The sequence below is a fragment of the Rissa tridactyla genome, chromosome 1, assembly GCF_028500815.1.
Source record: "Rissa tridactyla isolate bRisTri1 chromosome 1, bRisTri1.patW.cur.20221130, whole genome shotgun sequence".
Lineage (NCBI taxonomy): Eukaryota > Metazoa > Chordata > Aves > Charadriiformes > Laridae > Rissa > Rissa tridactyla.
The window spans coordinates 104,336,948-104,361,041 of NC_071466.1; the positions used below are offsets into that span (position 1 = coordinate 104,336,948).

At 43.8% G+C, this 24,094-nt stretch overlaps 1 protein-coding gene and 1 long non-coding RNA gene across 5 annotated transcripts in view; both read right to left on the reverse strand.

The window, feature by feature from the left end:
- Positions 1–14,530, reverse strand: part of EVA1C (eva-1 homolog C) — a 41,381-nt gene extending 26,851 nt beyond the window's left edge. For both annotated transcript variants that reach the window (XM_054184371.1, XM_054184365.1), the window contains exon 1: positions 14,077–14,530. In XM_054184371.1, coding sequence (XP_054040346.1) covers positions 14,077–14,203 — 127 coding nt within the window. In that variant the 5' untranslated portion in view covers positions 14,204–14,530. The remainder of the gene's footprint in view (positions 1–14,076) is intronic.
- A 3,195-nt stretch (positions 14,531–17,725) lies between these two features.
- On the reverse strand, positions 17,726–24,093 carry LOC128907298 (uncharacterized). 3 transcript variants are annotated; one of them, XR_008465559.1, is made up of 3 exons: positions 23,725–24,093; positions 22,230–23,550; positions 17,726–19,973 (listed from the first exon to the last, which is right to left on the reverse strand). It is a non-coding gene; the product is annotated as an uncharacterized LOC128907298 (long non-coding RNA). The 3 variants fall into 3 exon arrangements; XR_008465553.1 differs by having other exon boundaries at positions 21,629–23,550; XR_008465558.1 differs by having other exon boundaries at positions 21,629–23,550; positions 23,655–24,093.
- Position 24,094: the final 1 nt, after the last annotated feature.

Consider the following 24,094-nt stretch of genomic DNA (forward strand, 5'->3'; position numbering starts at 1 on the left):
CCACACAAACCATATTTTCTTGTTTCAGTGACTGAATCAGAACTAGAATGACAAGTTTTTTGTATAATTAAAAAAAATCAGTTTTCTCAAAGAAAATATTGAAAAAGAGTTTGCTCATGCCATTTAATTTTCACGCCTTTTGCTCTTTTCAAACCTTTCACCAAAGACAAACAATTTAAAAAAAGGTTTTTAAAATAGAAATTTAAGTATTCCAAGTAAATTATATGAAAATAAAATATTTTGGTTCTCTGGCATCTTTCCCAGCACCAGCTGTGCAACTGGATAGGAAAATTCAGCTCCCCTATCAATTACTAAGTTTGGAGAAAGGGGAAGCCTGCTCTGCTATTGTCTTTGCTGTTCCTCATCCAGAGTCCAAGAGAGAACAGGAGTCAGCTAGATGCACCTTCCAGTGCAGCAAAGATGCAAGTGAATTCCTCACCTCATTGAATTCAATCTGAGCACTGGCACTAAAATCAGGATGGAGAGAATTTCATGCCCTGTATTTGCAGTCTAGATCTCAAGGAGACCAGCCAGCAGAAATCCCCATGGCGTCTCACAGGTTAAAAAAAAAAAAAACAACAAAAAAAACCCCAACAAAAAATCCAAACCAAATCCATCCCCTACATCTTCCGTGTAATTGAGATCACAAATAATTGAGCTTTCCTGCCGGAGCCACTCCTCTGTCAGCCTGCTCCTGAAAGGTGCTGAGTATTGCCAGGAAAATGGGCCGAATGCCCAATTGCACCCAAGCGATTTTGCTATGGTCCCCTACTGTAAAGGGGCCTCCGATGGCATTTACTGCTGCTGAATACCTTTGACGGTGCCATCATAGCATAAAGGGCCGCAGTGTAAAAGAGCATTCAGCCCAACGTGAGTTTTGGGCACTCAACACCTTGAAAGATTTAGCCCGATATTTGTAATCATTTCAATTCTTCAGGTTTTAAGTTACTTGGAGCCAAGAGTGCTGTATACAAAACAGCCCAGTATTCCCTAAAGAATATCAGCTATGTTGTGATTTGGATGAGTTCCCTGGCATCTTAACTGCTACTTTGATCCTGCAAATTCCTAATCCAGTATCTAAGCACCTTTCTCCAACAATTGCAACTATTCAATCCTTTAAAAAAATGCCTTTTTAAAAAACTTGCTCTGATTCTGTATAAGCAATATGCTTCACTTGTAAAAATAGCGTTAGACAGACTGGTGAAAATAAGACATCATGTTCTCCGGCCTTCCAAGACGCATTTAAAGTGACTCTGCTGTTATTAAAATCCTTGTGTATTTGCACACAATAAAGGATAAAAATAGTAATGGAAATTGGCTGAAACCTAATGTTCTCTGATAAGAGAAGTGGTGACGTACTAGTATCTAAATTGCTCGTTTCACATGGCAGACCACGTAAACCGGCATTTTTTATTACTATACACACAGACTATGCAGACACAGGTGGAGCAGTCAGCCCTTTGCGAAGAGTGTTGCCGACTGGGCAGATCACAGCCCATGCTGAGAAAGAATTCCCACTCGGAAAAGTCATGATTTCCTCTTGCTCTTCCCTGAAAAACTCCAGCTTCTTTCCTCTCCTCATGCTGGCCCATTTTCACATACCGGGGCACTGCCTGCCCTGTGGCCACCCAAACGATGGGGCTCAGCGAGGGCATAAAGTTTTCTTGGCAGCTGCCACCTCTCACCTCAGTCCCAGAGCAGTGCTTGCACAGGGGGGAGTAGCTTCCAGTTCATAGAATGATAGAATGGTTTGGGTTGGAAGGGACCTTAAAGATCATCTTGTGCCACCCACCCTGCCCTGGGCAGAGACACCTCCCACTAGACCAGGCTGCTCAAAGCCCCATCCAGCCTGGCCTTGAACACCTCCAGGGATGGGGCATCCACAACTTCCCTGGGAAACCTGTTCCAGTGCCTCACCACCCTCACAGGAAAGAATTTCTTCCTAATATCTCATCTGAATCTCCCCTCTTTCAGTTTGAAACCACTACCCCTTGTCCTATCACCACACTCCCTGATAAAGATCCCTCCCCACCTTTCCTGTAGGCCCCCTTCAGGTACTGTAAGGCCGCTATAAGGTCTCCCCGGAGCCTTCTCTTCTCCAGGCTGAACAACCCCAACTCCCTCAGCCTGTCCTCGTAGGAGAGGTGTTCCAGCCCTTTGAGCATCTTCGTGGCCCTCCTCTGGACTCACTTAGAACAGGTCCATGTCCTTCCTGCGCTGAGCAGCTGTTTTCCCTCCTTTCCTGGGCAGCATGGCCTTGTAGTCACCCCGGTAGAAAGCTTCATCTTCTTGAGACCATGAGTATCCTTATATTGTTTGCCAACTTCTGTACAAAACCACACTTCCCTTGAGGCAGCAAGTTTAGCCGAATGACAATGTAAGGTTAGGGGAAAAATATGTTCTTATCTCCACAATTAATAACAGCCATGATTATCAGGAGAGAGGGCATTGTAACAGCTGAATGGGTCTGTCAGTCTTTCTGAGGCATGCTTCCTTTTCTGCATTTCTCTCAGCTGGCACAGTTAAATCAGGTCATCCAAAATAGACAGTGGGGTTGTGTCACCGTCCAAATCAGACAGCAGGATTGTGTCACTTTCAGGCACCGTCCCAGCACATCACCCAAGCTACAGGCACTTCAGGGCACTATTTGTTGTTCAGAATCTCTCGTTTTGTATTTGTTTAATTAATCAATATCTGTTCGTTGTGAATTCTGAGAAAACTTTTTTTTTTTTTTAAATATCTAATAGGGGAGCTAGAGACTGTGCCTGGACTACAACACACCTCTAAGCCTGGGTTCCCTGCATGCCAGGGAACTACTCGCTAGCTTCTCTCCGGCCAGCACATGAGGAGATTCCCTTCCCTTGGAAAGCAAGGCACAGGGAGGCCTGGAGCACAACCACGGCGCACCCCAACGTGGATGGAGTCAGGTCATGGCTGTTCATGCCCCTGGACTGGGAAACCTGGACTTGTGAGTTATGGGGTTTCTTTCCCTGGGGAAACAGAATCTTAAGCAGACTCTATAAAAAACCTTAGATGACTTAATGTTTTAAACCTAATGTTGGGGTTTTTTCTCTTTGTTTTCTGGGTTGTTGGATGATGGAGGGGGAGGTGGTGTTTAGCTACAGCAGTCGCTTTTTCAAGCATTATTCTGAAAGAAGGAGGGCTATAGATTTCCTCTTTCTTTTTTCAAAAGTAATAAATGTCACTCTTCTTTAAAACAATATGAAACATTACTAAAAAAAAAAAGTCAACTGCTGTGAGAATTGTCTAAATTAGAAAAACTTGGCAATACTGCAGTGTCCCAATAACATCTCTATGCCTCTGTGTGAAAGCTCCACTAGGAGCTTTCCCATTTATCCAAGACACACATTCATAAGCAATGTATGGGGTGCTCTGCATACAAAATCCTGTACAAGCCAGTTACAGACTGGCTCAGAAGTTAAGCCTGAATCATATGGCAATAAACAGATCCCATTGATGTGAAGGCCAGAAGGTATCATCCCACCCAACTGTCTGCATAACCCAGACTACTCACTCATTGTAACTTTCTACTGAGACTCAAAACATCAATACAGAATTCAAGCATAATCCTTTCTTCCAGAATTAGCCAAATTAGTCACAGCATCCACTGTGTTGACAAAGAACTTCAACCAAAAAAAACATAGCACCAGAAAAACACACAAAACACTGCAGCTGAGCAGCTGAACAAAGCTTTAAGCCTTACCGATCATTTCTTGTTGCAAAGGAGGACTCATAAACCATAATAACAATGACAGACAAAAATAACTGGCCTGAAGGAGCAAAGGTAGTGAATAGATACCTCTGTGTGTGAAACAGGGCTCTTAAAAGCTTATAGTTTTTATACTCAACATTCGCAACTGGCATTATTGCTTTGAATAGCAACAATAATGGCAGTAATGAACCTGACGGAATGAAAATAGTGGAAAGATATTTTTTTTTCTCTTAAAAACACTGAAAAACTTGGAACTTAGAAAGTTTCAGTTTAAAAAAATACGACTACCAAAAAGCCTGGAAGCAGTCAGTCAAGAGATGTGACTCCCACACATGGCACAAGACAGTACAGGGTACTCTGATTTGCTGGATTCATTCCTGATGGCGGAGGATGCTAACACAAGGCTCTAAGGCCCTTTTTCAGTTGTCAGCATTAAAGAAGAAATGTGTATATTCTGTCCAGCCTCACTGCACTGGCATGAACCTCACCATATGGAAGCATCAAGGAGAACAGCATTTCAAGCTGTGAGTCGAATGCCTAGCGCATATTAAATGCAATCTCAGCGTTGACTGATGTAATGTCTTGTTGGCAAGCAAACAGCTTTGCAATGTAATATTTTTAGAGCCCAAAGCTGAGTAGCACACAGCCTACAAGGATTCTCAGAATCGGGCCTTCATATATAGATTTAGTAATATTAGTTCCTGTGCATTGTTCAATCTAGCTTAATTAGCACAGCAATTTGCTAGCTCGTTTTAAAGACATACAAATCCATTTTAGATCAAAATAGACTGAAATAGCACGCATATTGTTGTGGGAGTCCCAGAAGGCTAATCCATTCGGTAAATCTACATCAGCTCCCGCAGTTTTATGAAGAATTGTGCCAAGAGTCATTAAAAATGCACAAGCAAAATTGGCAAGGTTGAAGGAAGAGATCTCATGCGGTGATAACAGAATTGTTGATAAACTCTACTACAAACACCATTAGAAGCATCAATCTGATACTTATTGGTATTCGGGATCCAGCTGCAGTACTTCTCCAGCAATATTTTCTCCATTGGTTTGTGAAGGAAGCACTGAAGAGAAATCAACCCCTAAGTTTCCTCCCCCATCCCCTCTGCCATCCCCTCCACTGGTCTTTAGAGGCAGCTACACCACACGGTGCTGTTCAGGGCTTCTGCATAATCACTGCTTTCAGAGCCGGGCTGTGTGTGTGGATGTGACAGTGCTTATTTGGCTCCATTCACAGAAGCAAGGATCTGCCTCTTGTAATTCTCTTTAGTCTCTTACCTCGGTTGCCTGCAAGTTCTCTCTGTGGTAGCTCTCTTTTAGAACTAGTAATTGTGACACAGGGCAAAATGTTATCCAGGAAAGACACTGTTTCTAAAATTCACAACATTGTGTTTCTTGCCCCATCATTTTATTATTTTTCATCACAGTGCGTTGTAAGCATACTGTTTGAGTCACTCTAACCAGACTTGGTCTTTTATCAATAAGAAATACCCTTAGGCAGAAGCATTGTTTATTCTAATTACTGTTCAGAAAAGAGCATAACAGCTTCACTCAGCAGATACACATAAAAATGTATGCTTGCTTAATACATGCTTTTTTGCAGTCACTAATTTGACTTTATTTCCCTCCATTGCTTGTTTTCCTTCAGTATGCCTTTTTCTACTATTTCTCTCAACACTCATACTTTTTACTAGTGATTGCTACCCTACTAACTTTATCCTTTTGCTTTTACTGCAGGAGATGGTATGAAAAGCTGTTTTGCCATGCAAGGAAAATAATTTTTGCACAATCATTGTATTTTTGATGTTATCTAAACCTTTTTGACGTGGGGGTGGATGTTCACTTAGAAAAACTAGTGCTAATCCAGTTACGGTTATAAGCTAGCAACCATCAAAAAACTTTCCATTTCGGAACGTCTAGATTGGTTTCAGAGCATCCAAAGCTGTTACTTTTCTCAGGATCAGACCTTCAGAGTTTTCAGTTGACCATTTCTAAAGGAAATGAAGCTTATGAGATCATGACCTCAGTCCATCTGCCATTCCCTTACTGAACTCAACAACTTTTAAACTCAATGGCCAGTCTCAAACCTGAGGGGTACAGAACTCAAAGAAATAAACTTCCTACAAGTTTCATGAAAATTAAACACTGAGCTGACAGGTCAAAACAAGAGCTGTCACTTCCAACTCAACACCTTACTAATAATAAAAGTCCACTCGCTGCTGAAGAGACAGCATACATACGCTAGAGAGCTCATCAGACTGCTACTAATGGAGTAATTTGTTTTCACTGGCCTTACTGACAGATGAAGGATTAAGCCTTCAATAAAAAAATGCTTAAGTTAAAAGTGAAAATGCTTTTGAGATAGTATGGCAATCAAAGCAGGCATCAGTGATGAAGACCTCACTCAGGTTTTCCATGAGCTGCTTTATCAATGTGTGCACTTTCCTAAGGAAACTGTTTCACTTATTTTTTTTTCCATCATAGTCAAACCTCATGGATCCTAACTTGGATCATAACCATTTTATTGAACCTGACTCTCACTGTCTGCTAAATCTGAGGGTCAAATTAAGCAAGAGCTTGGTCACACTTAAGCCAGAGAAAGGACCCAGGTAACCAGCAGATAATTCAGCATGAAACCACATCAAACTCTAATATGCGAACAGGGTTTATTCAGTGAGTAGCAGCACACATAAGAAATCAAGCCATGAGCTCTTTTTAGAAAAACAGAACCAAGACATCATGAAGAAAATATAGACCTCCTGTAACTTTTTGGTTATGCCAAATGGACATTGTTTCTCCAGGAACCACATAACCTCTTCATATCCATGCAACTCAGCTCAGACTTGCAGTTATGTGTATTAAATTTCTGCAGAGTGGAAAAAATCCATGAATCCTGCACTCACAGACCAGATGCTTATTCTCTCTCATATCCTGAGGAGGCTGTTCTCTGTTTCCTTCAGCTCCACAGTTTCACATTCCCTTGTGTTTTCTCTTAGTGATGCGTATTTTCATTGTAGCCCAATGGCTTTATGAGGAAATCAGAGAGATCCCTATGCAATTCCTTTTTCTCACTCACTTTCTCTTTTTATTTCCCTTTTCCCTTCTCGTGTTAGGAAGAGGCAACTTATTACTGATCCCCAAAGATTTTGGTCTGTAGTAAACTCCACACTACAGTCAGTTATAGTTCTCTCAGCTATTCCATGAAGCCACTTGTCCTGGGACTTAATCTGGAACTATTACAGTAGAAAAGGAAGATTTCCTCCCTCCTATCCTAAGATGCTGACAGGAGGTACAACACTTTTAAGGAAGACTGTAAGGCTCTTTTTTGCCCTTGCCAATAAATTTTTCTTTTGATTACAGACAGAGTAGCATCTTCTAGCGTCATTAACACAAAGTAACAAGAGAAAGGCTCAACGGGCGGCAACTGCTTCTGGAGACAGAATGAGTGAATCATTATGCCCAAGAGACAGCAAAGTTATGACCTTCCCAAAGACTGCAAGTAGGAGAACCTCAGGGACTAGAGGAAAATACTTCTTTGAAAACTTGAATTTATGAACCTGAACCTCCATGCAAACTTGAGAGGGGCGGCTCTTCATTGCCAGCTCCTCAGAAAACACAATACAGGTTTCATTTGGAAACAGAACTCTGACTCAAACTCTGCATTTCTTTATATTCCCATTTATACTTGACACTCAAAAAATCAGATAAATTAGAGGTCAGGGAATTTGCCCATCCTCTGGCAGCTCACATATCTGCAGTGTTATGTTGCCTTATAGCACAGTGAGTCCAAGCCACAAAAGCAAAAAACCCCCCACCTTACCCTCATAGCCTGATGATTTCCTTTACGACAACATTTCATGGTCCCCAATTCAGTTTTAGCCTCAAGAAATGAAAAGACCAAAATTGCAAAATTATTCTGAAAAATTAATGCTTGTCTTCCCATCCAAGAATAAACACAATGAAGAAAAATAAACAGATATTTGTGGGTTGAGACCCTCATCCAAAGCCCAGTGAAATCCTTGGGAATCCTTCCAGTGACCTCCACATGCTTTCAATCAGGTCTTATATTATGAGTGATGCTTTAAAATTAATTCTAAATTAAGAGCCAAACATCACTGGTATTTAATTTGTTGCCAGAAGCCACACAATAGACCTTTGAAACAAAACTCCTAAAACGCATAGAAATTCAGATGAAATGACTCACCAAGGCTGAACAAATAAGGTGCAACCATGCCTCCTTCTGCTCTTCAGCTCCATTTAAGACACTATTTTCTCTGTGTTTGGTAATATATCAAAATATTTCAATTTTAATTGTAGATTATGGTTGGCAGATGACAGAATTCTGATAACTGGTGACTGGTCAAACAGTGCTTTCTCTGTCTGGGGACACTTCCATCAAAATCTGAGTATTTATTTGGAACAGGTCTGCAACTCCTTTCTCTAATAAAGCTGAGACTGTCTGGAAGCTCTGTCTTACTAAGAAGGGTATCAGTAGCAAATGGAATAGGAAAGGCAGCAGGGAGCTAATCTCTGCTATTTATTTTGAGTAAAAATAACATATGATGTGTCAGGTGCCAGCAATTTGCACAGTGAAAACAAAGGGAGTTCCTGCCCCAAAGGTACAGGAATCTGAAAGATAGACTCAACCATGTTGGTGTCTGAGCACTGGAATTCAGCAAGCCAAGTTTCCTACAGGTTTGTGTCTCATGCCTGAATTTCCCAACATCTGCTGTAGGGGCAAGGGCATCACACTACGCTTTAACTCACTTTGGGAGAGCTTCCGGAGCAGCATCCTTTCTTGAGGGGATGCCAGTAGGGCCTAGCTGCTTATGCTCACAAGACATGTAGGAACTTAATAGGACCAAAGCTTTAACTTCTCTAACAAGGATGATTAAATCTGATCAGTGGATTTAACAAAAATGTTAGGCAAAATACACACCTAAAATGGGATTTCATAAGCTACACTTCCTCAGGAAAGCAGCAAGAACTGCAGAGACAAGCCTGAAACAAAACCTTGGATCTCAGCAGCACGATCTAAACTAAAATCTCCCTTCTGACACACACCTCTCTTGTTCTGCAGAACAAATCCCAGATGCAAACCTGCTCCGGTTTAAAAAACCTTAAAGCAGACTTTGAGGTTTAACTCCCGTATTACTGAAACATGTTTTTAAAACAAAATGTTTTTCTTTAAACAAAGCAACCAAAATTTGCATTTGACATTTACAAGGCGGTATCAAGAAAAGGCATCATTGACATCACTCTTTTTAGCACTTCTTTAAATATCCTGGTCAAAGGACAAGCTCCACTTGCCACAGTGAGTCAACAGAACAGGCTCAAGAAAATTTATACAGGATTTTATCTGACCAACACAAAATCAACAAAAAAACCTCTGCATCATTGTGGTTGGTCATGATTGATCCTGCCACATTATTACAAACAAAGCATTTGCTTGAAGCATTTGTTTGCTTTCCTTTTGCCTGGGGGAATCGGGGATGGGCGAGTGCCACAGAACTTAATGGAAACTTTTAATGCAGAAAGGCCACAAGATCAGATTGTATTTCTTGGGTGAACTAGTTTGCTTTTTCATTAGATCCATTTGTTTTCCATTGTTGGGTCAGAAGATCAAGTCTATGGATTTAAAGCAATGCCGTCTGAACAGTTCTGGAAAAAGAAAGAAAAGTTGACACCTGCGGACAAAGATTAAAAGGTTCTACCTAAGCAGCAGGCTGCTTTTTCTGTTCACATCCAGAAAGTCATTCTTCAGCCCAGTTATGCAATCACAGAGTTAGTTCATTTTTGATCTTTGGTTACAGCCGCGTTTCTTAAAAGCTGCCCAGAAAACCTGGCTGGGACTCAGGTAAAGAAAGGGAGATTGACTGATGAAGTGAGCAAAGGAGGCCAGTTCAAGCAAAAGCCCTTAAGCTCCAAGTAGCATGGAAAAAAAGAGGAAGAAGTGAAAGGACGGATGCAAAATATCCACAAGTAAATATAAAAAAGGTAAATGAATGTTCTTCAGTGCTGCTTGTGAGAAGGAATTTGCTTCCAGAAGGATAAGAGGGCAGTTCACTTTTGCCACAGAGGAGGAAAAGGTGTGAGGCAGAGCAGGGGTAGGACAGACAGCCAAGGGGAAAACGCAGCCCTTTTCCCATTGCCAGCAAGGAGGGCAGAGGGATAAGATGAAGGAGCAGTGACTTCTGCTGTCGGGAAGCTACATGCTCCTAAGCAACAGCCACCACCCCCAGCAAAACCAACCCCCCTCAGGAGCAGTGGTAGCAGAGAACTAGGCTTTTTATAGCACTAAAAGAGGTATATAAGTACTAGTATTATAAGTTTGCAGGTCTTGCCAGCTCCTTATTTTGCCCGTGTTGGGAAACAGTCCTTGAATATAAGAGGAGCTGTGAGGAAATGGCTGTCCTGTGGCCTTCATTTCTTGAAAAACGTGTCCCCCTCCACTTCTGCCAGTGTCCTGGGAGCCCAGAGTATTTAGGATTTTGGCTCCCAGAGATTGGAGAATTAGCAAAATTCACAGCAGTCTTCAGTCTCCTGGTCTGGGACCTGATCTCAAATGTGAAAGCTGCAAGTGATCACTGAGAAAAACAACATGAGGATAGAGCTTTGTCAAGCAGGATTGAAACTGTGGACATAAATATTTAGGTAAAAAAGGATTTTAGATGTCTTTTGAAAAACAGGCATAAGGGGAAGAAAATTCTCTAGCTGTAGGATCAAACCAATATGCATGAAGATCTAAGGAAAGAACTGTGGATTAAGTCTCTATCTCTTCTTCCAAACCTTCAGTTTTCATTTTCAAATTTGGGCATATACACTTGGGATTCCACTTTAAAAAATTAATCACATAGAGGACTGCAAACCTCAGGGCAAACCTCCACTTTCAATAACCAATACAATTAATAAATATGTTCTTCGATGTCACCAAACTGCTGGAGAAGAATAGATTATGTGGATCTTCAAGTATCATGTGTATCAACACTACTTTACCTCAAATATCTCCTGCTATTAAAAGGAGAAACTAATTTTGCTCAGTAACGCTCAGTCCTCCCCACAGAGTTTGATTTAGAATTGCTGCTGGAATCTTGTTTCAGAACATTTTTCTCCCTAGAAAATACCAATTCACATCCCAATTCATAAAATGTTATTGTACAGTGAAGAAATGTCGGGGGGGGGGAAAAAAAAGCACCAACAGAATTTTTTTTCATTGTTAAAAGCTGGACTGAGAAACATATGAGAACAACAACCTGCAGCTCTATATCCTGTAAGGGCAGGAGTAATAAGAAGACCTCAATGGCAACTGACCTGCAATAAACAAATGAAGAGAGACTACTTCCAGCCAGAGCTGCCAACCTCTCTCTTATGAAAAGGGAGGGACAAATACTGTACTAGTTTCACTCCTCCTGTTCCGTGAAGTGATCCATAAAAATTGATCACAGTTTTCTGAATGGGGAAATAAATACGAGCCAAACATAAAAAGAAAAAAAAAACCCAAACAACCCTTCACTATCCACATACACTGTTCCCTGCTCCCCTTTCCAAAACATCAAACAAATTCCCAAGAGGGGTCATCTTTGTGTTGTTACAAGCAAGCAGCTAGGTCTTGTGATTAACAAATGGACTCTGGGCAGGTTAGAATTGCTAGCATGATTTAATACATACATAAAGAGAACAACAAAGATCACATGTGCAGTTGATGCAATCTGACAGCCATCTGGGAAGGTGGGGGGAGAAGGAAGAGGGGAAGAGAGTTTGGGCTGCTGAGGTAGAGATCTGATGCTGGAAACACACGGAGGGGAAAAGGCAATGACCCAAAAAAGCACACGTCTGATAATCAGAGTATAAAACCCTGAAATCTGTAAAAAGGAGGAAAAGTTTAAGCAACTGGCGTTCCAATTCTCTGTGCACTCCTAAATTCCCAGTGCCAGGTGAAACTGCGCAGGGCACATTCCAGGTGCAGATCTCAGCTCCTTTTGCTACGACACAGGCTGCACCTGGAAACCTATGACCTGCTGCCTGGAAGCTTTACCCTCATAAGGGCAGGGTTAGAGCCGACCCTTTCCAGAAGAGTGAAAGTGTGGGTGGCGGGTTAAGCAGGGGGAGAGCCAGCTCTCAGCTCCTCATCCCTTGGGATAATCCCCCGGGGGGCTGCCCGCACCTTGGCAGCTGCAGGACGCTGCCCCTTTAAATGGGGCAGATTTGTTTTCATGTAAATTCAGCAGAGCTTATGGAAAAAAAAAAAAAAAAAAAAAATCAAGTCGCTGTTCCTGCTGAGGGAGGGAGCAAATAAGGAAATTCAGCAGCTCTTAGAAGCTCAGCTTGAAGCTGCTGTTACGGACCTTGTCGTAATTCTTCAACAGGTATTAAACAGACTGGGGATGGCAGTATCATCCTACACCTAACAGTTCCTGGCCCACAGCACCTACTTTTGAAGTAGCTAAAAAACTTCTCCATGTGCTCTGGATACCTTTTTTTAAAAGGCTCCAGTAGCATTTCGGTCTTTTCTGTCATTCTGGATTAGATCTCCATGTTAAAATTAAAAAGAAAATGAGAGTAGAATTTGTTCAGGCCTGGAAACTTCCCAGTCTGGCAAGGATTTTGGAATCTGATTTTCTTTTCTACATCTTATTTACTGATTTGTCTGCATGACATTTTTAATACTGATCTCTGGGGTGAGACAGAGATTTTTCCTTGGTCATTCTACCTATTCAGAAACTTCAATGCACAATGAATACTGGATACAGCTGTACTTCTGAAATGTATCTTGGATAACCTTATCTAAATAACTTCATTTGAAGAGTGAATGGACTTCTGTGAGAGGAACTTTCCTAGATAAACTAGAGGGATATTTTTTTAACTCAGCGGCTATTTGAAAGGGGAAATTTGAACATTTATTTTATTTTCTTGTGGAGAACTACCATGTGATTCCAAAACTAACATCTACAAGCCAGCAGTTAAGCCAATAAAACACCAAAGAATGAGATAGCAAGCATTTAAAAGCCTTTTACATGTGAAAGGAATCCAATAGGAGAAACGTAGTTTATCCAAGTATGTAACTCTGGTCTTTATATTTGGTGGTTGCTTGCTTAGAAATGCTCAGGCTTAGAGTTGGACACAATAATAAAATAACAAACTGTATTCTCCTATTGCCGAGAAAATAGTTTCTACAGAACCATCACCAGCATTTCGAACTGTATTAACATGAGCTCTATTAATATACAAAACAACACATTTGGACTATTAATTATATACAAACTTTGTTCCGGTGCACTCAACTGGCTTTTGGAAAGTTCTGCTCTGTTCATTAAGGGTAAGGTTTGCTTTTTGCCCTCGAGGCAGTTCCTTAACCTTGCAACTGCCAGGAATATGCTGTGCTTACTGTTAAATATAGAAAGGAGAGAAACTGCTCTTCTAAGTAACTTTCTAATAGCAGGGAGATGTCCTGGGGCACAAGAAGAGTTACAAGAGCGTGGGTTTCCCAAGCAGAAAAGAAAGATCGCTTCTTCCTTCTGCTGGAAACAAGGATGCCTTCCCAGTTTTGACAGTCACTTCATTTTGCACTGGCGCAGCACCCCTGCAGCGATCACGGATGGGATTTCCCAATGACAGCTAGCGCCTCGGCTCTCGCCATCCCAGCGCTACCAGGCGAAACGCTCTCCCAGCGGAGAAAAGCACAGGGTTTGTTGGCTACTGGAGCTCAGGACGGCTCGGGCAGGGCCCGACTCCAAGTCTCCGGGAGAAAAGTGGGAATCTTTCCAGGGACTTCCACGCACTTTTTGGTCAGGCCCTGGCCTGATTCACGCACGGCTTTCCTAGCGCGTTAGCTGAGAAGAAGCCCACGGTTCAAGTCCTCACGCCCCTTCCCACCTAGCCCCCTTTTAACCCTCTCTTCCTTCCTCTCCTCCTTCACTCGCTGCCGCTGCTACGGCACATCTGAATCATGCCCCCCGGCTCCCCTGGGTCCAGGCCCGCTTCCCGGCCCCGGGACACGGCGTGCCTGCAGCTCCCCGGTCACTACGCAGCTCCCGCAGATGTTTCGGGCGGGGTCCGCCTCCGGGCCGGGGAGGACGGGGCGGCGGGCAGCCCCGGCACCTCACGCCCGCGCCCCTCCGGGGGTGCCCGGGGTACGGCTGCTCCCCTCCTGAGGCAGCCGGGAGGGAGAGCCGCCAGACCCCCCGCCCGCCTCCTCCTGCCCCGGCGGCCGCCGCCGAGCCCCACGGAGCCCCCTCACCCGCCGCGGCCGAGCCCCGCGGAGCCCCTCAGCCCCCCAGCGCCGGCCGCCGCCTCCCGGGTGACCGTTAGCCGGCCCCGGCCCTGCCGCCCCGTACCTGAGAAGTCGGCCAGCGCCGCCACCTCCGCGCCGCACACGAGGATCAGGCAGGAGAGGAGGCGGAGGAGCCGCCCGGGCTCTACCTGTCTGCGGCGTGGGTGCTGCCCCGCGTCCCCGTCCCTCATGGTGCGGGAGAGGGCAGCTCGGGGCGGGGGGCCAGACCCGCCGCCTCACATGATGGAGCCCGGCCCCGGCTGGCGGCACGGCCAACCCCCGGCCCGCCGGGCGCCCTCCGCCGCGGGGCAGCGCCGGCTGCCCCGGGACCGGGCGGGAGGAGGAGGAGGAGGAAGGCGGAGCAGCCCTGCCCGAGGCCGCAGCGCAGCCGCCCCCCGCCGCGGCGGGAGGAGGATGGAAGGGGTGGGGGGGAAGGTGTCCCGATGCGGGGCCCCGGGAGTCGAGTGGTCGCCGCGGCAGGGGAGCCCGCGGGGGCGGTGGGGAAAGGAAGAGGCTTCTCGGCGGCGCCGTGGCTGGCACTGCCCTCAAGGCACATCGTGCGGGCCGAGCTGACTCAGAGCCGGCTGCACCTCGCCCGCCCTCCCCCGGCTCTCTCCACCCCTCTCCGGGCAGCTGGAGGTCCCGGCACCTCCCTCTTGGCGCAGAGGCGCGATTTCGCCTTCGCACCCCGTGCGGAGGGCTTTGTTTTTAACTTATTTTTCCCCCCTCGTTTCTGCTTGGCGGTGGTTGGAGGGCCGTCACGGACTTACACACACACCCCCCCGGCTCCTGTGGCAGCATTTCCCTGCTTTTATTTTTCCCCGAGGCAGGTGCGAGGTGCTCCCCATCACTCCCTTCTTTCCCTCCTTCGGACCTCCTTGACCCCCATGGCAGACCTTGCCAAATCTGCTGCTCCAGCCCAGCTCCTGACCCTTATACATGGGTGTCACAGGTCTCCGGGGGAAACCCAGCTGGCAGCTGTGCCTGGCAGGATCTCTGGGTGAGGGATTTCAGTAGCTGTGTTAGGAAACGGCCCCGACTCTTCCATGTTGCAAAAGAAACTTTCCCTTTCTCTGTTTCCTCTCCTCGTGTGGTTGCCTGACGCCACCTTATCGCAGCCCTCAGCTTTAAGACTCGTTCAGCATAGCTGAGTTTGAAGTGTGTAGGCTTGCTTAAAGCTTTTTCACTGCAAAGTGAGAAAACATCTTAAGTTACTTTGAGAGAGTTCACATTGTTCTCGGAAATCTTTTGTAAGACTGAAAAGTAAACCAGCGGGAAGTTCAAACAAATTGTCGTTACAACCTGCTAAGCCATCTTCAAATATAATTTGGAGATATAATTTGGACTAAAGAGAATAAATAAAGACACTCATTTCCTAGTTCCTGTAAGAGCTGCCCTTGGGAAAGAAAGCCTAGAAGCAACACTGGAAACAGAGCATGAAAGCATCTTCTGCCCTGGGGTTGTGCTTGGGTATAAAGTGGGTAGGCAACATCTAGCTGTTTACATCCTGGCATGCATGTTCGCACTGATCTTTCTCCTGAAAAAAAAAACCCATGAGTGAGAGGTGACAGAACCAAACTAATTCTGTTAAATCCATTCCTCTCCTCCTGCTCCAACTGAAGTTGGGTGACATCCAGCTTTGAATTTCCAAATTTTGGAACCTCTTTCTGGAGGTTACACTGAACTTTGACCAGCTTGAACTTCATGTTTGAATCTGAATCCATTTTCTTTCCTCACCCTCTCTCTCTTTACACACAGAACAACAACTGGGTAACACATACATTATAGTCATGCTTCCTTACTCTTGGGCAGATAAGAGAAAAACCAGGTTTCACATGAACCTGCTTGAGGTCAGGGACGTTACATTAAGTTTTACCAAACTCTGATAAATGGGATCAAAGATGCCGAAGTAACAGGATAAAATGGAATAGCTCTGAAGCATCTGCAACTGCAAACACAGATGGGAAGAGAGAACGGTAACTCTGCCAGGTGTGTGAAGCTCTTTCTTCTGGCTACTTCAGATAAGGACAGTGTTTGCCTCTGAACTGAACCAGTTGCCCTGTGTCTCCCAACTGTGGAAGTCTTCTGCCTACTCTTCTCATTTATTCCTTGATCTTGCCATACCTGGTCATTTAATCTAATACTTCCCGCACTTGCTGGCACAGGTCAGTCCCACCAAAGGCAGAAATGAATGCCAGGGGAATGTTATAAGGAGCACAGATTTTTACCCCTCCATAAAAGAAAGCATTTGGGGGCCATACTCGTATCTTCTAGAAAATTGTTTAGATGACTACAGTGAACTTATTTGTCTGCCCTAACTTCATACCTGCCATGTCTACCATAGCTACATATCTACTGTAACTTCAGGTGAGTGCAGTCAGATGATCGATGGCTTCAAGATGCCAGACCCTCACTCCCTGTACAGTCAATGGAGAGATATCTCATATTCAGGCCACCTGCTATAGCTCTAACATGAAGTGTGCCACCTCCTCCTCTTTGAATTGATCCCTGGAACATAGATGTCAAGAATGGCAACTCAGTTTGCTGTGTGTGACTCCGAGCAGACAATGGATCTGTGACAAGTACACGATTAATGCAGAGGAATATATAAAATGTAAAAAATGACTGAGAAATATCCTGTACTCGTGCTTGAAAGGCTTTGAATCAGAAGATCCCGAAGGTCTGTTTGCCTAGTGAGAACTTGTGAATCTTCTCTTTTCAATGAGATAACATTGCTTTTTCTAGCCCTGTGGTGCTGTACGAAAAAGACCATCCAGTGGTGCAGGAATGAGTCTGGTATGCTTTTGGCACTGTGCAGGTATAACCCAAAGGCAAAGGCAGTTTTCAAGTGGAATGACTGAACTGGGAGAGGTTCAAAATGTTGTAGGTAACCTCCAGGGAGGTGAAGCAGTGAGGGCTGAATAACAACACAAGAAGGAGTTGGGTGCTCCTGTGTATAGATATCTGCCTTTTAGGGATGCCTTTCTATGGAGGAGGGCAACTTGGTTTTTTGGTTTTTTTTTTTCACCCGAATGGGGGCTACTTTTCTATTCAACATTAACCTAAAATCTGTAATGTTTTTGGTAATCCCTGCTATTCCCACTATTCCCTGCTAGAGGTAGTGCTTAAATAGTAAATTTAGAGAGATTGGTGTAAAACGCAAAGGTAGAAAGGGAGAAAGTATTATTTATCCTGATGTGCAAAATGTGGTTCTTTGCCATAGCCTTGAAAGCAGCTTCTACAGGCTGGCAATGCTCAATAGTTGGAAGACAATATAACTAATCCAGACATGTTCAGCATGTAGAATTACAGAATCTCTCAGCCTTAGCCTTTCCTTATGAGCAACAGGACTGAGATTCATTTTTTCCCCAAAGAAAAAATGAAAGCCTGTAAGTTAGAATCCAGGCTAGATATATGTCTGCTTCAAACAGTTTCTCTCTTTTGAACTTGGTGAGAAAAGAAATCATTTCACAGTGTCAAAAATACAGGAACTGTGTTGTTGCATGGAAGCTTTGCAAGAGCAAAGCCAAAACCTGAGCTCTTAATTTCTTTTTTCTCCGTATTATTCATTCTTCTCTGAACTTCAGCCAAACTGCCAATTTGAAACTCATATCATGGCTTAGTGTGGAAATTCAAATAAAATTAGTGCTGTCAGTTAGGAAATAAACAAACAATGTGAAATAATAGAAGACAGTTGAGTTAGATGGCCTAAAATTTTCTATTAGTAAAAAAATCACAACAAGATTTATAGCACAGTAACAAAAATTATCAGAAATATATAATCTCAGAAATACTTTTTCACGTATATATACACATCTCCCCACTATACCTCCTAGTGCTTCTTCTTCCTCTTTTCTCCCCAGTAAATTTATTAGGAGCTGATAGATGTCATTTTCACTCTCTTCTCCCAGAATAAAGTTTCTAAGAAGTTCTCTTTGGCTTTGGGGATAAAACAAAAAGTCTAAGTACAAAACCCCAGGCTTTTCCCACATCTTTAAATGCTTTATATTCCTGCATTCTGACACAGATGCAATCTACAAGACAGTTCAAACAAGTGGGCTGCTATCCTCTCTCTGTTTCTATGGAAATGAGTATCAGACCAGTTAAAACCAAGCACATGCTTTACAGTAATCACTATATGGCGATTATTTAAAATAACACAGCACATTTTTCCCAACACAACCTCTATTCCTATGGACACACAATGAAAATAGTGGTAGAGAAGCCTCTCTTGTATTTTTTCAATTCTAAATGTGTTTTAGATGCTGTAAGTTCTCACAGAGTGCTACAGATTTTAAGCTCTAACAAGATCTTCAAGTGTGCAGTAATTTGAACTGGAGAGGACCAAATCTGCAAGCTGTAGTTAGGAAACATTCTCATGTGTGTAAGCAGAAGTTTGAATGAATACAGAGCACAGTACTTCACTCAGCAGGTTTAGAAGGAGGGGAAATATTTGCTATTTGCTGCCATTTTTTTTTACTCACCTCAGAGGGAGCAAAGTTATTTAGCAAGTTTTGAGCCCAAACCACAACAGCGGTCATAAGCTGCTTCCTACATAGTCAGCTCTTGGCCGAACTAATCAGAACATCAGAGAGACCCTGTCCACTTCACAAAAAAACAGTAAGATGTAACATATGAAGTCTGTAAAACCAATCTCCTCATGTTTCATTCCATCTGAATGAAATCTTATTCCAACTTCCTCATCACACACAGCAGAAAGGTCACCACTCCTCATCCTTCTGAATGCTGACAGTTTTACTGGCACCTCTCCTTTATACAGATTATTTTTTTCTAGCAGTACACCTGGGCACTTGTATAGACATGAAGTAGGAGGCATGCCCCATCTCACACAGCTTACTGCTGGAAACAAGAAAAAAAAAAAAAGACCTAAGGTGGAGGAAGAATAAATGCATCAAGAAAAAAATGTCCTGACTTTGTTGTCCTTGCCCTCCTAAAGCACTTGAGTCATCCCTGGTCACTTCCTGACGTGCATCTTCAAAGACTGGAAGAAACTATGTGTCTTTCCTCCCAGTTTAGGAAGGACATCAGGACAGAGCTTCTGGGTGGACCACAATCTTGGAAATCAGCCTGTTTACTTGTGAAAGTGCCTTATGAAGGTTGGCTGGTTGTTGTCACTGTTTCTCCTTTAATATGTATCTAGGCTAAGATTTTCCAAAATGACTAATGATTTTGTGTACTCGAAATTCAAGACAGCAGCTTTTTAAAGCCACAGAATCAATGTCAAAGCACTGAAAAAGCAGTGGCTTTTCCAAAAGCCTTGGAAAATCAGGCCTCAAGGTCTCCTGAGTCAGGTATGCAAAGGCGTGCACAACTGGTAGTGTTTCAGAAAAGAGTAGCCTGTATCAATATCTATTCAGTGACAGTTAGTAGTTTTGAGATCCAGACCTCACACTAATTCAACCTGAACACCTCAAAATTAGGACCAAAGAACAAAATTTGAAAATAATATTGCATTGTTTCTAAGTGCTTGCTTTTCCCCTCAGGACCATAAGGCTTCCATGGTAAATTCTGAAGAGATGCTCAGTGATTATGTTAAATTAACTTGGGCTTGACGATGGCTGAAGATTATTCCACGTATAGAAGGCGGGAAGGATTTCAGTACGCACGGAAGATACCCTTTTTTCCGTCTCTGGGTGTAACTATCCCATAGTGCCAAAGGTCTCATTCTGTACATTAAACTAAAGGGTTTATTCAGTTCATAACAAGTAGATATGTGCTTTCATAGCTTATACGTCCCTTAGCTTTTCCCAGTCTGCTCACTGAGCTTCCCACTTTTCTGTCCTCTTCCCTTCTTTTCTGATCTTTCCATCCATCTTCAGCATCTGGGCAAGCAGCCTGATTCCCGATTCATACCATGCTCTGGCTCATAACCCTGGTGCTAATGCATGTTCGTACTGCTGACTCCGCAGGCAAGCTGGATCCTTTGGTATTGATAGGGCTCTAGTGGAACGGTAGGGAAGATAAACTGTCATTAGTCAGGTTTTAAAATGCACTCCTTTAGCTATTCAGAGAAGTGCTGCTCCAGCTGAAAACTAAGAGACTGAAGGAAGAGGGGTGATTTTGATTTTCAGCACCGAGAGCAAAAAAAAAGTGGTGGTTTTACTAGATTGCTGTAACTTTTACGCCAGAGCAGCATTGGCATTGCAGGGCAGTTTCACCAGGCCTCAGCCCAGCCTCCCCTCTCAGTTCCTGGGTCCATACACTGTTCTTGCCCGTCACCCAGACCCCTTGTTTCTAAGCTTCTGGAATTCAAGCTCTGCAGTGTCTGTGTGTCCAAGTGTGTGAGCGGGGCTGATCAGAGTGAGGATGGTGGAAGTATGGGGCACAGGGCATTTGGACATGTGATGATGGATAAGTGATGGTGTTGGGCTGTGTGGGGAATATTCCCTTTTTGCAAGGCTGTGTTGAGGAAGTGGTCCTGACACTTAGCCCATCTCTTGGCAGCATCCACCCTCTCTACCTCTGTGACCCCATGCCTCAGGTGTGAAAGGCTAGAAAGTGGAAACAGCTGTATCTCACACAGGAACTTGAAATTTTGGGAAAAACCGAAGCAAATGTTCTGGGAAATAATTCTGTAAACCATGAAAGAACACTGAGAACAGCAGTTTTAAACGTGATTTTTTGACGAAATTCAGTCCCTCTGAATGCTTTCTATAATTAATTTATACATCAAGTGAAAAATTCATTATAAGAAACCACTGCATTTCCTACATGCTCTGGACCAAAATTAGTGTGGAGCAGGGGATCACAGATCACGTATGGGCATCAAGTGATACCACCACTGAGAGCAATAGTAGTGCAGCGGTACTGTAACTGCTAGGGGCCCCGCTAAACCAAACATCAGTGGTTTTGAAGGTTAAGTCTGATCCAGGATTAGCATGGGCTGTATGGCTCTGTTTAGGTACGGGTCTGTCAGCAGCCCTACTCATAGGGACAGTCGCTCATCTGCAGTGTGAGGTTGCAGGCCAGGAGATGGGGCTGAGTTTAGTAAAGGTCACCAGAGCATGATTAGGGAATGATGTAAATTCGTATCAACAGACTTTAAGCTGGAGGGCTGGCATAGCGAGTATTGCAGAGCTATAGCTAAAGCCTAGAGATAGGGGCTGGGTGAGCAGGACCGGCGTGTTTATGTCGGAAATCAGAAGATAGGCCTTGATGAAGCTATTGGGCAAGAAGTGGCCTAATCTGCCAAAACAGATTTTGTCTTCAGGATTGCATGAGGGAGGATCCTAAAGCGAGGAATAATGTTCAAGTTTGGGAGGCAAAGGCAAATTAGGCAGGACTGCAGGGCTGGGTCTTGTTACTTTAGATACTGTTCAAGCCAGTAAAGGCTTCAGAGGTCAGATTATGGCTGGTGCAGGAAAGGGTCTCTTGGCTTGATTAGTTTTGTATCTGGAACTGTTCATTGAACAAGGGCAAGAGCTAAGGTTCATGTAAGGGACCAGAAATTATTTTTCAGACTTGCAAATGCCAAAGGGGCAATGTGTATCTTGGATATGATTATATGTTCATCTGGCAAGAATCACAGAAATGTATTTCAATTTACTGAAAGCTGTGCAGCTCACAAATTAATACTTGACTCATTCACTGCTTACATCTGTTAAACATGTAGGCACAGCTGAGCAGATGAACTTTGTCTGAGCTTGATGCCTCATTCTTGCATTGGGCCTCCAGGAATGGAGCTTGCCAAAAAACCAGACCTGGGGGAGGAAAATTGTCATAGATATAATAGAGAAAGAAAAGGACGTAGGCTTCAAAGTACACTACAGCAAGAACATGGAAATAATCTGGCTTGAAGTGAAACTAAGAGTCTTCCTCACCGTGGTCATTATAGCCTATGACAGCTACTCAGGCAGCAAGCAGAGAGAACAAACGAATTTAAAATTGAAATTAAAATAATTTTCGCTAGCATTTTGCAGTAATATTTTTATACTAGATATTCTATGAAATATGGTGTGATGATAGTGATCAGGCTTGTAAGTCTGACAACTATGACTTCTACCTGGAAAATATCAGTATGGGTGCTTTGAGCCTTCTAAAAGCTGTGCTAAATAATTTCTTTTCAGTTCTACTAGCTCTAGTCTTCCTTTTCATCCCCTTAAAACCAAAACAACTCAGTCTTTAGAATGTTATTTACTTTCCATATTATGTGCCCCCAATTTCTGGAATTGCAAATGTATCGGTATATCTGCATACCTTCAATTAATTTTCAAGAAAACTGTAAGGTTGAAACAAAGGATTCCCATCATTCAGAACAACTCATCAATAAGGTTTTACGGAAGAATCGAACGGTCTCTGCCCTTGCATAGAATTTCCGATACTATGGTGAATTCCAAATGAAACTGCCATCAAAACAAGCATAAAAATAGTTGAAATCTACTGAGTTAAAAATTAAGTATTTCTTGAAATATCATGAATGATGAGCAGAGTTTGGAGTATGATGTAACTGCAGCATTAAGATGCTTTTTAGCCTTGTTCTTCTAAGTTACTTTAAAAAAGCCCTTGGACCTACTTCCTAGAAATTCGTATTTTCACATTTCCTTTTTCCCCCAGTCTCATGTACTCCTTTTATTTTACCCTTTTGTGCCTTCTAACTTCACCTTCTTTTATTTTACTCCACCGTCTGTTCTCAAAATGTCGCAGCATCTTCCATGAACATTAAAGCATTTGTCCATACTAAGTCTTAGAATGGCTGTTAATATTGCCCTCTTCTGGACCACTTTTTTTTAACAGTATTTTGTTAAAAAAAACAGTTTTAACAAAAACTCATGTCAGGAAAAACAGAAAAATATTAATGTTGCTTTCATTTTTCACTTATAAATAGGAAAAAGAATCGATTTTGGGTAGATCAGTGACTTGATTTTCTTTTTCTTTAACTGACTTAATATAACAATCTCCTTTATCTTCCACTACTGTTTCAACTGTTGGCATTTCATATCTAACAGTTTGTTGGAACAAGACTTTTTCTATTCTTCCTTATCGCTGCGATTCGCCTGGGAAAACTCTTGCTGAAAGCAAAACCTCTGGTTTCAGTTTAAGTCTAAAGAACAATATATTTGGCCACCTTGAGTAAAGTGCTCCCCAGGCTTACAGGCGACCAGTGCCCTTGTATTATTTGTTCGTAATTGTCAGTGTTTATATAGGACATTTTAACGAGACAGATTTAAAAATGTAATGTAAACACGGACTATTGCTTTTGCAAATGGCAGTCGTTTTAGCTTTTCTCTAGTATCCAAAGCAATTTTCTCCCCTCCCTGCTTCCTGGCATCCTGTGCTTTCCCCTTCCACTCCAACGTTTGTGTCTCCTTAGTTCAGGGCCGCATGGGGCTGTAGTCCTGTGAAACTGTCATACCAGCGGAGACAAAAACCTGCCTGGCCTTGCGAGCAGCGATGGATGAGACCGTTGCAGGGTGCTGGAGATCTGCTTTCGAAGCCCCCCTGCTCCAGAAGCTTTCACCCCTCAGCAGTACCAGCCAGGCACGTACGGCTGCACTTCCAATGAGGCGACCGAAGCACCCTGAGACAGAAGCGGGAAGAAAGAAAAGGTGTGATAACTATTTTTTAACTCTTTTAAAAGTCCACTTGGGCACTGATCGCACTGTCAACCAAAGGCACGCTCACATTATGCGAAGGGTAGTTTATGCTTTGATGCACTGAACGCCCGCCCAGGAAGGCCGCTGACAAGCAATACCTGCACACACACCGGGCAGTTCTGGGCAAGGAAGCGTCAACCGAGATGTGTGAGAGGGCCAGGCCCGTCAGCAGGGAGGAGCGGCCCAGTGCCCGCGGCTGCCTCACAAAAACACGCCGGGGGGCATTTTCCACCGAGAAAGCCCCGAGGGGCTCCGTACGAGCCGCACGGCAGCTGGGGCAGAGACCGGAGGAGCAGCGAGGCCGCGAAACCTCAAGGAGGGAGATCGGCTCGGGGCGGGCGGGGGCTGGACGAGATGCCCTTACACGCTGCGGCCGGGCCTCGGTTCCTCACGGCGGGAGAGGTGCGGCCCCGCTGCTCTGAGGAGCCGGGCCCAGCCCCGCTCCCCTGCCTTCGCTGTCAGCGGGGC